We start from the raw sequence: 12553 nt of genomic DNA on the forward strand, positions 1-12553 counted from the left end.
GTCAGCAGAGGGGCAGCGGCTGTGTCCCGTCATACATTAGCTAGTGAGTTCGTATACGAAGGATTCCAGCACGGCAGCCATCAGCTGAAGACTAAACCAGTAGTGGTCTAACCTGCGAAATGAGGCTGTTGGGGGACGGGTTTAATTCGAAAGGACCCCCCGCACTGGCAGCCCGCAAGGCTGGCTTAAGGCTCAAATGTTTGTTTGTTGCAGGACTGAGCCTTAGACTTATTATTATTATTGATTATTTCCATTGAGCTTTGACGGCTGAAGTTTTTTTCTCCCCCCCCCTTTACTGATTGATTATCTCTCTGCACCATTGATATACAGTACACCTTCGCAGACTGATCCTCACTTTCTTTCTCCTCATGGCTCCAGTTCTTAAGCACTTGTTCTTCCGGCGTGACTTCGACCCGGGGGCTGTAAGCGCTGCTTTCGCGGAAGAATGGTCAAGCCCATCTAATTATGCCTTTACTATCCTTCTCTTGATCGGAGGTGATTTAGTCCATCGCGCTCTCGCCCAGTTGGCTGGGGGTTGGGTTACCCCAGTCGCGTTCTCATTCGGTACGTGTAAGAAAGAAGAGGAGAACAAAAAACTGAGAAGAAAAAGGTGAAGTGGACTTGGCTTACCTTCTTCTCAGGTTGGGTTTCTTATGCGACATCCTCGATCTGTTCGTCGCTCGGCGAGTACAGACTGATGCCCGACGCCGACACTCCCTGCAGCGTGATCAACGGCAAGAATGGGTATGTCCGAGGAAACAACTCCTGGGTCCTTGGGCGAATGATGCGAGACTACGAGTACTGGATGGGGAGAGCAGTTCAAGAGAAAACAGAGTCTCTGATCCAGGCTCGCTGGAAATTCGACCAACAGCGTGAGGAGAGAGAAGCCCCCGGATCGGGCTCCCAAGTGCCTCGTCCTTCCCAGGCCGGGTTAGTGGTCAGTTTCTGGCAGCCAAGCACCAAGATACCGCACGGCGAGCCCGGCCACGATCTGCTCCATTGGTCGGGTCTCATCGTCACGGTGCTCCAGCTGGGAATCGCCGCTATCCCATTGGGCCTTAGCGGCGACTGGGGCATCCTGATGATCACCGCGGCGGCCATCATTCTGTGCTACACTACCGGGGCGCTGACGCAGTGGAAGGTCGAGAAATGGGCCTGTCGCCGCCTGAACATGCGGGAGAAGAAGAACTTTATCCTGACGCGTGGGAACGGGTCCCAGCATGCAATCGCCATCATCAGCGGCGGCCACGGGCTGGACCTTGAGGACCTGGCAACAGGGTTTGCGAAGATTGACAGCCCAACGATCACCGTCTTCGCGCAGCTCGCCACTATTGGCCTAGGGATCATGTGGGTTGCGCTCCTGATTACGGCATCCGCTCTACAGGAGAATTCATGGTACTTGATTGCCGTTGGGGGTATAGGAATGCTGCAGAATATCTTCGTCGCAGGCTGGAAGCGGACACCCAGTGCATACGGCGTCCCGCTGGAGTTTATCGATGTCGTGGGCGAAGTCAAAGTCATGCAGACTCTGATGGAAGTGGAAAGGAGATATGAGAAGCTGGGGAAGAGCCTACTAGGCACATTCTTCCCAGGCGACCTACGGGAAAATGAAGTGAAAGAGTGGGAGGCCATCGCACAGGAGTGGAGGGAGAAGAAGTCCGCGACTGTCAAGACTGATCGCTGAACCGCGGAGCATTTTTTTTTAATCTCTCCTGCATTAGCATACTGTATATGTGCCATTCTAGGCTATTCTTTGTGATCTGTCTAGGAGCATTCTCGCATTAGCCCGGCGCTTTATTCTGTTGATAGGTATCAGGTGAAATGAGAAGCATGAATATATGAGTCAACCTTTCAAGAGTGTTCGTGTCCTTCAGCGTCTCGACATGATGCAGATAATATGTATTCTTCCTGCGAGTCTCCTTTAGTACCTCCGTGTTCGCTGTTTGTCATGGGACAAGAAACGTGGGAAGACAATGGATTGTTGCGAGCACCAATCCTGATGTTACACAAGATCAACGTCTAAAGCGCTCATCGCCCAACCGACATGAAACGTTTTTGTTCATTTTTAACATTCAATATGACCCAATTGTATATATATGTCTGTCTAATGGCATGCAGTATATATGGATAAACTCCCAGTAGGTCGTGACTCGGGGTTTTCGAACACAAAAGGCAGTTGCAGCATGATCAAGGAGACGCGCCTTCAATCCAAGGTATATCATTCATCTCCAAAAAACGCTTATGCTCCCGGCGTAGCGCTTTAGGGTCGTTCTCCTCGAACCAAAACGCCCACGTGCTCCGCGTATTGATCTCCAGATTATCGCGACTCGACCGAATACCCACGTGCTGGACCTGGGGCGGTGCCAGCGCGAAGCGACGCAGTTTATGTTCATCGGCATAGTCCTCGATCATGGAGTCCGTCTGCCCACCCTTCCGATCGCGCAGGTATTTGACCAAACCCGGCACCTGGGTCCGTGGAAACACCATCGCCTGGGTACAGCAGCCGTGCTTGTTCATTTCCACGACGCCGCGCATGGGGCTGATGTTGTACTTCCCGATCATGAACACGAGACCGGTAAATGCGGGAATGGTAATGGCGCAGACCACGGCGATGGTTAGGATGTCCAGGTGGCGGCGGGCGGCGGTCCATACGCGCCGGGCCAGCATGAGGACACCGAAGGCCGTGCTCATTGTAAGGAGAAATACGAAGCCTATATGGCGGTAGGCGAAGTCGTCATTGGTCCAGCTCAGGGCGGTTTCCGTGTAGAAGAGGCGCATATAGATCCAATTCGGGACCCTCTGTTGTTTGTCGATACTGTAGATTCCCTTGAGCGTTTTCGCTAGCCATCCATCAGCAAAGATGATATCGTCCTCAAAGACTCCGATGTATGGGGCGTTCGTATTATAACATTCGTCAAGGACATGTGTGTAATCACTACCGAAGTACACGACGGTCAGTGATCTTGATCATTCAACAAAAGGGAGAGAGAACGGGAAAAAGAGGAGAAGAAGAAACTCACTATACTCCTTTCTCGTAATAGTTACGGCTCTCTTCAAGCGCCTGGAGTCGCTCAAAATCTTCCTTAGAGACATTATACGAAGACGCTGAATCCATAAGCCGATCCATCCACAATTGACCCCAGCTAGGGTGCAATTCAGGTTTTGTGTTGGCAAACAACACTCTGACTTGAAAGGCACGGCGCTCTCGCTCGTCGAGGCCGCTGAGGAGAGAGCCGATGGAGGCGTCGAAGTAGTTCACCTGATCCCGCTTTACGGTCACAAAAGCGAGACACAATATAGGGTCCGAAGAGCCGACCGCGCTCTTCGGGGGTTCGACCCGGGCATTATACGCAGATATATATTGAAGTGCTTCATGTTCTCGGAAAAGACTGTATTTGAGATCGTAGACGTTGGTTTCATCGAAGAAGGCCGAGTGAGGATCGCGCCAATACTGGAGTCTACAGTACTCAAAAGCGATGCTGTACAGAAGCAGAGAGACCAAGAGTACTCTACCTGCTAGAGAGGTGATCAAGAAGTAGAATAAGCGCTGTATATACACCAGCAAGCTGGCTAGAGATAGTTTCATGTTGTCATGTTCATATTATTGCCGAAGAGAATAGGAATAGGGACTGAAAGGATTTCCAATTTTCTCATGGGCTCATCAGAACCTTTATTAATAATAGCCCAGCAGTTCTTACCCCTGCTAGTGTTGAATTAGCAGGGCCAATAAATTCCAGCTGTGAGGCCATTAGAGCAGCTATTTAGTCTGGAGACTAGATTGCATTATTAGGATGTGTTCAGACTACAAGACAAATGATAGGCTAGGGCCTAGGGACTTCTTCTACGGAGTACTGTGTATCACTCCATAACTTTCAGGACCCAGCTGATTAATAATCAAGATAACTAAGTCAATGAATGCCTTCACATGACCAGGCATGGCATAAGGTGGTGGCCAGAGAAGTATGGAATTTTGATTTGATCATACTGGGTGTCTCAGTGATAGCATTATTATTGACAACTTGTTTTCTGCCAAGGATTGTGCTTCAGCCGTAGACCATGCTTATTATTATGAATTCCCTTATTCATCAGTACCCTGAAGTTCAAGAGTCAAGACATTGGCGGGCTTTCCCGCAGGCATATCTGTCAAGAAGATATTGACCAGAGCCAACATGGATCTCACAGGCTAGCAAGCAAAAATACAGAGTCTCAAGGCTCAGAAAAGTTCGCTAGGATTATTGTGCAGAGGTGGTCTGTTGACCTTCCCCCAAGCCCAACCCTTTCCAACAGGGAGTGACCTACGGAGCACATGGTTGTTTGACATGTTCTCACCTCACCACATACTACCAGTCTACCAGAATGTTATATGCGCACTAGAGAGTTAGCTAGCAAGTATGGAGTATGGACTTTTAGGACCAGTTCCAGCTTTCTGCTTACTGTCATTCCATAATAATGAAATTGTTTGTTATGTTTCCCGGAGGAGACTCATGGACTGATCATATTCTGACTCTAGATGCCATCTTCAAGCCAAGTGCAAGATAACATCTCCTCAACTATATTATCCTTCGGAAAGAATCGCACAAAAAAACTTGACCCCAAGAGATCCTCAATTCCTACTGCTGCCTGCTTGATTGACTATTTCCCAACGGCCCAATTGGTTTAGGTACCTATTCGGTACGCTCTAGGTACCTTAATACCTTGTAACGCTTTACAGAAAGCAACACATGGTATGACGGTTCGTTCAGTCTATCAGAAAACCCTTACTCATCCAGCTAACTTCATCAGATCGACCGGCCCGACTCCGCAGTTGATCTAGCATGGATGGTGGTTAGATCCGCTTCGTATGAATGGCTGCGTTTCACACATCCTCTACTATATTACCGCGTTGGTTGGAGTTCCGGCAAGTTCGGCACGATCTGTCCTCTGTTGCTATCTGGAAAATCACCCCGACTCAGTGTTTAGAGCCAGTATATGCGAGAATAAGTGAGTTCCTGTCATGGTGTCAAGTCGACAGGGTACCTAAGACTGGTCTGTTTCAGGTTGCTAGGATCACATATTGGTAATCATATCTATCAAGGTAGTCTTTCCTCCGGATATTAAACGACAGAGTCATTTTTAATTTCATGCATTCAAGGTTAATGATGGATCCTGTCTCCCCCTCCAAAGATTTGAATACGTACTCTGTACTGGTATTAAGTGTGGGCATCACATTCCCGAATTCTTGATACAAACAGTTCCTAGCCTAGCATATTCTCCTCACTTTCTAGCTCTCTACATGAACTACTGTTTAAGATAGGTAAAGGCAAGACCTGAAAAGAAATTATCATGTCAGGTCGTCCATGCATATAAAAGTTTGGATCCTCTGACAGTAAAATATACATCTCTAGGTCAACTGGATTCAGCCCGCATATTACAGAGCAAACAGGAAGTACTTGACTGACCATAACACTAATTCACAGTCAAATTATCTTGCTGCAATCTTATGGTGGACAGCCGCTATAGAGGTAGTATCAGACTGGATAGGGTACTGCTGGGATATACGTCTTTCAGCACAACAATACAATGGCGTTACTAGATCGACCATGGGGTTGAACGGTTTAACCAAGCATCAATCTAAGATCGTTTTTAATTAAGTGGACCGGAGTTCTCCGTAAATAAGCCCTGCTAAGGCGGCCATCTTGAGTCTGGCTACAGAGTAGACTCAACATGATAGCCTCCTACTGGTCTCTAGACTGTCTAGACATGAGTTTCTCATTTGTGACTTGTAGTACGGCCAATCTCTCTATGAGGTATTAGGTTGAACCTCGTCCCTGTCGTCGACAGAGAGCGTAGGGGTCTCCAGGGCCTAGGTAGTGCGCTATGTACTTTTGTCATGGCCATATGGGTCTATCTGAGATGTTGGATTATGAGCTTGGACGGAGCCCACTTAATCACTATTATAGATTAACTAGCCGCCAGTCAATAATCTCACGTCACCTTCGCTAAGCAGGCAAGTCATGTATCCTCAATCGGTATGGACTTCACACAAGATCGTACCATAACAATCTGACTGCAGCCTACAGGATAGTTTGAGGGGGCGGGCATATATCGGTAGACATGGAGCCAGGTTGACCGTCCCGAGAGTCCCAAGAAGCATCTTGAGAGAGAATGAAAGAGCCCCTACCCACAAGGTGAGGGGTCTACTATGAGCAGCTAGTTGAGGGGCCAAAATGAATCATTTATCCAAGAGCAACCCGGGCAAGTTGATTCAAGCGCATATTAGCAAGCTGGATCTGGTTAAACTCCAGGGGCGAATCGATCAGATCGATTCCACAGGCCTCGAAGGCCGCGCCATGTATATGAGCTCATTGGCAGTCACTGCTGTACCTGCACTGAAGCTCAGCACATTTTGAAGTTGAGCAAAGGTACTTTCTGTTAATGGTCACAACGTGCTCCTGTCAATGCAACCCAAGGTACAACGGCAGGGGTTGGCTCAAGGTGTATATCAGAGGCCATTGAGACATCTCTACCTTTTTTTGGAAAGAATGGCAACGTAGCATTACAGATGGGCCTCGAAACATGCATGGCTATATATCCCTGCAAGCTATCAGCGTAGCCGCGCTTCGTACTAGACAACGACCTGGACAGGGACATCCAAGATCAGTTTAGCAACGAGTAGCCTCTGAGCATACGCTGTTTACCTTCTCCACTTCCTGACCAGGGTTTGTATATCGCGCACCGCCATAGGGAGTCACAGAGTGATCGGAAGCATTGTAATATAATTCGAAACCCACGGGATATCTAGATAGGTACCCATTGGACGTGGGCCTTACGGAGTCATTGCATACCGTACCAACATTGACGGTGAATGATGATAGGCAGAGCTCACCGTGTACGGAGGAGAGATGAATGCAACAAGCCGTGGACAGTAGAAGAGACGTCTGTCAGAAGCCACGGATTCAGGTATAAATAGGCCAGTCGCTCCCGACTCAATCTCTCGAATCAACCAAATCAAAGCAAACCTCAAGCTCAAGTGAAAAACAGAACGTTCTCTCAAGTCTCTAGACACACAATCTACTTGAACCAGGTCGACACCATGTTTGGCAAGATTTCCATCCCTCTCATTGCTCTCTTTGGTCTTCTGGTACATCTCTATTGTCTTATTCTCTCTCGCAATCCTCGTTGGCAGAAACACTAACTTGCTCCTCAGGCCAAAGCCACCGAGTCTGGCATTCCGGGCTACAACATCGTTGACATAGAATGGGACGTGCAAACGACTGCCGGGGGCCCTACGGTCAAGGCGAAGGGCACTGTCCAAGATGTCTATGCCCAGCTCAAAGACATCAATCCTGAATTTGAAAACGAGTTTCCTCCCGTCAATAGTACGGACTCCTCTGTGCATGTGGTGGATCGTTATACCGTACAGAGCCACTTCTGCCAGGGTCGGTGGTCCGGGTGTAGCTGGTCGCGTATCCAGCAGGGCATCAGCTATCTGAACGGTGTGCCTGGACGTCCGGTATTATCCCTCCCCTCTCCTATCCAGAGGTTTCCCAAGGAAGTCTGCTTCTGTACTAACGCATCATCATAGTCCAATGGGCCGGGCCCCGGCAATTGCGGCCGTGTAAGCTGTTCTTATAACTCTGCCATTTACTGGTGCAATGACGTGAGTACTTTTATTGCACCTTGTTAACCTATGATTGAGTGTGAGCGGGTGTCTGATCATAGCTGCGGTTACAGAACAATTACCAATACACACTCAATGGATTCTATGACATTGCAAGTGGTGCGAACTACATCGGGCAAACTTGTCTCATCAACAGCGATACAACCTCTGGCCAGATCTTCTACACTGATAATTGGAATGTGGTTGTGAGAGGTGACAGCTGCTAGATTCCTTCATGGGTCAGGTACCTATATTGGTAGGCTCTTTGAGTGATGACCCACGGCAATCCTTATGATTGTAACCGTCGGGGCTGGGAAGAAGGGGAACAGGTAGGATGGCAGGACCTCTGGGCTATCATAAGTTTCTTATCATCACCCTAGTTGGTTATCTGGCTATTTTCTATGTGAATCTTAGAACCTGATAGAAAGCAAGTAGTTTCATGAGAAACTGTCTAGCATGAAACCTGGTAGTATTATTTTGAACATGACTAGCTGGTCCTGATCTTCAAAATCAAGCTTAATAAATGCTCTGAAGGGAATTCAGAGCGGAAGTATTTACTCGAGAGAAATTGAACATAAGTTCACTGGTTATGAAAACCAAGTAAGTACTTAACACCCTAGCTAGATATATGAGAGATTAGATAAGAAGCAGTCAGATTCAGAATGGGTGCAAGCCTACACAGTATGGTCTGTATGTAAGTCTTGCGTCTGATATAGGATAGTTTTGTTGCACACTCGCCACTCAACTAGAAAGGTGTCCAGACATCATGATATATGTGGTTGTTGACATATAGCTACTGCCAAATACGAGAAATTCTCACTCGAGGGGACATCGCGATCACACTGATTCAAAGGTGCATATTGTGCAAAATCCATCACACTCCAATGATCTTGAGAGGTTTGGAGTGTGGACAACATGAGACAGACTGAACAAGCCACAGGACAGACTCTTGGCAATGGCTGTGCTCTGGTGACTATGACGAAGGCATCACTCTAGGGAGCATTGAAGGATCAAAACCTCCCGGAAGATGTGGCGTAAATGAAGAGTTATAAGCTATCATGCTGGTTTCAGCTCTTCATGGATGGAAGAATGATGCCATCGCGAACTCCGAGTGGAAGCAGGGCGAGTTGGCAGTGGCGAAGAAATAAATAGAGAACTAGAGCCCTCCACCCTGGGGTGTATTATTCTTCTCCGACATATCTCCTTCTCCGCTCCCTCAGCTTGTCTTGTCTAACTCCATCAAACTAGACCAATCCCAGATCCAAAACTCCGTGGTCTGTTTTACCTTATTTCAGCTGTTCGGGTTCATTCACACTTCGGAGATGATCTTTTCTCTCCACAGCGATCGACTGACTGACTGTTTGTTGTTCTTCTGAAAATAATGCAGGTTGACCCGCCACTTGTGAACTGGTCTGCAGCTACAATCGAATGGCAAATCAGTATCCAGTGAGAACACACTTATTCTGAGGACTGAAGGATATTCTAGGCTTGGATGGATGGATGAAGATCAGAAACCTGAAAAAAAGGAACCTGTTACGCGACATGAACGGGGTAAAATCCAGAATGTCAGTTCAACAAGGCAGTGTTTCCCAGCTTAGCGGTTCGTCCGCCTGCGATAATCTCCTGAACTGCCTGCTCGGCTTAAGGGGGCGAAAAAAAACAAACTATCCTTCTTGAATCTATAAATCTGTCCATCTTTGCCTATCAATGATGATGATGATGATGATGATGATGATGATGTGATAACTCCTTTCCTACCATTTCCATCAGCTGCCATCGGAGCCGTGCAAGTTATACTTGTCCTTGGCTGCTTTGGAGGTCCTCACTCGAATTTCGGCTACTGCGTTTGTCTTTGCATCCAACTCGGACTCCTTGCTCCAAGTTCATCTGGTGCCGTTGAGTTCGCAACGTCCGACTGATCTTGCTGATTTTTGGCCTCAATTGACACCTAGGTGGTCAACTTCGCTGGAATTGCTTTTTTCTCTTCCTCTCGAAAGGCTTCTTTTCTTTTTCTAGCTTGATTGCTTTCTTGTGTGTCCGGGTTTCCGCTCCGTTGGTGCTCGTTGTTCACCCTTGATCCAGATTTTGCCTCTTGCAATCTCCTCTTGGGGTCCTTGGCCCGCATCAGACAGCGGCATTGCGACCCCGTGGAAAGAAAGGTATAGCTCCCTTGCTTCTTGTTTTGGTAGAAACCCGGTTTCCGCCTCGTCAATTTCTCCCCATTCCCTTTCCTGTGTCCTCTCTCTCTCTCTCTCTCTCTCCCCTCTCCATCTATCTCCATAACCCGGAACTGATCTCAGGACAAGAACTGTTCGGCGACTTACCGTACATAGTTGTAACGACGAGACCGCCAGGTGACAACTGTGGACTTTTAGCCTTCGACAAATCTTCGGGAAACATAGGGTCGAAGTAGTAGCTAGCTGGACTCGAACGTTGTTTGGCTGATCGGCCAGCTCGAAGACAATGCCTCCTCATGGATCCTCATTCACAGCGTTGAATTTGCCTGCAACATTCGCATTGCCGCAATGCATGGAATACTTTACTCTCACCGCCGGCCCGAACACTGACCTCTGGCGCAAGCCGCCCAATGGCGACACTGCTACAGCGCCGATTGTGTTTACTTCGTTACGGAATCCATTCGTCGTAGCAGAAGTCACGGTCAGTGCGGATTGGGAGATGGAATTTGACCAGGGCGGGATCGTGGTCTTCGCCGGAGCTGCACCCCAGTCATTTTCTTCGGAAAGTACGCCACTTTCATCGGGGACGCCGTTGAATCTTCATGGCATGTCTCAGCCACCGCGGCCTTGCAAATGGGTCAAAGCCGGCATGGAATTCTGCTCAGGAACCGTGAATGCTTCCTCGGTCAGTGCCACAGCCGACGGGGCTGACTGGTGTGTGTCGCCACTCTGCCTGCCTGACAGCGGACCGATGACCGTGCACTCTCTACGCATCAAGCTGGAGCGGGTGGGCCATTCACTTCTGGTATGGTATCAGATCCCATCCCTGTCCCCATTTGCCACGACGCCGGGTGCGGTGGGTAGCACGTGGAAGAAGCTGCGAGAAGTGACATGGTTCTTCTACGGGGTTGAGGACAAGTTTGTTCACGTGGGGGTATATGCGAGTCGTCCGGCCAACATCTCGCGCAGCAGCACCATGTGGGAGATGATGAACGGGCCGATGATGAGTAGTAGTGCCATAGATGGGCATGATGAAGGTCTGGTGGTGGAATTTGAGGATCTGGAGATTTACTGATGGAGTTCATACCTTTTTCTTCTTTTCTTTTCTTTCTTTCTTTCGTCATCCTCTGTTCTCCCCAGTCTATCACCGAATTATCTCTGGTTGGCATTGAGGGTTGTCGTACTTTCGGTGTGCCTGACAGGGGTACCGACGGCGGGTCAACAATGCGGCGTCATGTTTGGATTGATTCATTAACTTCTGTTCGCTTCAGCGATTCTGCCTGATTGACTGTTTTTTTTTTTTTTTTTTTTTTTTTTTTTTTTTTCATACCGAGTCTGAGTTTGTTGGATTCTGGCTCCCATTATGATTGCATTGTTTGAGGAGGAGAGGGCGAGGATATTGATCGCCAGAGGGAACATACATCTTATTTGATCTCTACAGATACTTTGGCTTTGGAAAATCTAGAGGAATGATACCCGAGGTTTGAATAGCCGGCTGCACACATCCCAAATACTGATCTCCTCTGTTGTCATCTGAGGCCAAGTATGGAAGCCAGTCAAGTGAGCATCACCTGACACTGTCGACTATTGGGGATGGACGACTAAAATAGAAACACGACAGCGGCGACCACAGCATTGATCATCTGAGATTTGGCACAAGGAGTGTCTGGCTCCCTACTCCGTATTATTAACATTGGTACTTGGTGCTGTAACTCTTAAGGCGAGAATTTTCAGACCAGAATCACCAGATAGACTTTCGCACAGCGACCGATTGAGTAGCCTGCATATCGAAGTTGAGCTTGGGCACCGTTGAGTCAGACCTACTACGGTGTCGGTTGGCCGGATAGCCGAGGAAGACATTCCGTGGCTCGTGAATCTACCTAGTAACTATCTACAAGTCTGTACTCCGTAGCCAACTAGTTACCCTAACCATCGACGACACTATCCGTACTCCATACTCGACAGATATTGTTTGAGAACGAAGCAAAAATAGAACGAAAAGGAGAAAGGGGAGGGGAGGACAAAAAAAAAAAAAAAAAAAAGAGGAGTGGATTGTGAAGCCCCTTTATTCGTAGCATCATAGGACATAGCATGTATGTACGCCGTACATCATCCGGAATTTGAGCTGCATCGAGTCCAGTAGTTATCCATCTACTACTGTATCGTTATCGTGAGGGTTTCGATCGCGACTGGGCGAAAATGATACCTACATACATACATACATACATACATATGCAGACTGTACGTACTTCGAGCCGCATTGCATATCCTCAAAATTTGTCGTGCGAACCATAGGTGGGTTAGTTAATTAGTTAGGATTTTGGCTACCTATCTTCGATCTACCAGGTCACCCTGAACCAGGGGATGTTCCATGTATCCAGATCCAGGGTCTGGGATCAGAGGGAATAGGAAATATCTCATGATGGCATCGGAAACCGAAGAAGAATCGGACTGGGGAATATTAATCACGGGGATCCATATTATCTATTTCGTATGAGTATTGTTATATTATAGACTAGACTACTGGATGACTAGCAGGAGGAAATGGGCTTATGGGACTTATATGGCGCCACTATGGAGTCCTGCGACGGAGCGTTCAATTACCGTATCTGTGTTATGTAGTGAGGACTTGGGAGTTGGACTAATATCCACTCTTCCTCCTTTTTTTTCCCCTTCTCCCTGAATGCGCATTGCAGAAATTTTCCTGTTTGACTGGGTCTTGCATAGCATGTTCTAC

General features: G+C 48.0%; 4 protein-coding genes across 4 annotated transcripts, besides 8 other annotated features; 3 read left to right on the top strand and 1 right to left on the bottom strand.

Moving 5' to 3' along the window:
* Positions 1–368: 368 nt before the first annotated feature.
* Positions 369–1684, top strand: ACLA_075960 (uncharacterized protein; the record flags this gene model as incomplete). The annotated part of the gene is made up of 2 exons (XM_001275981.1): positions 369–564; positions 642–1684. 2 exons carry the CDS (start codon positions 369–371, stop codon positions 1682–1684), a joined length of 1239 nt encoding a protein of 412 aa, XP_001275982.1.
* Positions 1685–2187: 503 nt separating this feature from the next.
* ACLA_075970 (uncharacterized protein) lies at positions 2188–3586 on the bottom strand (the record flags this gene model as incomplete). The annotated part of the gene is made up of 2 exons (XM_001275982.1): positions 2188–2935; positions 3021–3586. The coding sequence occupies 2 exons, from the start codon at positions 3584–3586 to the stop codon at positions 2188–2190; spliced, it is 1314 nt and encodes a 437-aa protein (XP_001275983.1).
* A 3486-nt stretch (positions 3587–7072) lies between these two features.
* Positions 7073–7866, top strand: ACLA_075980 (uncharacterized protein; the record flags this gene model as incomplete). The annotated part of the gene is made up of 4 exons (XM_001275983.1): positions 7073–7120; positions 7187–7492; positions 7565–7639; positions 7714–7866. The coding sequence occupies 4 exons, from the start codon at positions 7073–7075 to the stop codon at positions 7864–7866; spliced, it is 582 nt and encodes a 193-aa protein (XP_001275984.1).
* Positions 7867–9346: 1480 nt separating this feature from the next.
* Positions 9347–9379: a microsatellite.
* Positions 9347–9382: a microsatellite.
* Positions 9383–9877: 495 nt separating this feature from the next.
* Positions 9878–9917: a microsatellite.
* A 185-nt stretch (positions 9918–10102) lies between these two features.
* Positions 10103–10891, top strand: ACLA_075990 (uncharacterized protein; the record flags this gene model as incomplete). Its single annotated transcript, XM_001275984.1, has 1 exon — positions 10103–10891. One exon carries the CDS (start codon positions 10103–10105, stop codon positions 10889–10891), a length of 789 nt encoding a protein of 262 aa, XP_001275985.1.
* A 216-nt stretch (positions 10892–11107) lies between these two features.
* Positions 11108–11140: a microsatellite.
* Positions 11108–11141: a microsatellite.
* A 697-nt stretch (positions 11142–11838) lies between these two features.
* Positions 11839–11858: a microsatellite.
* A 160-nt stretch (positions 11859–12018) lies between these two features.
* Positions 12019–12048: a microsatellite.
* Positions 12019–12049: a microsatellite.
* Positions 12050–12553: the final 504 nt, after the last annotated feature.

The sequence above is a fragment of the Aspergillus clavatus genome, genomic scaffold (assembly GCF_000002715.2).
Source record: "Aspergillus clavatus NRRL 1 1099423829791 genomic scaffold, whole genome shotgun sequence".
NCBI classification, from domain to species: Eukaryota; Fungi; Ascomycota; class Eurotiomycetes; order Eurotiales; family Aspergillaceae; genus Aspergillus; species Aspergillus clavatus.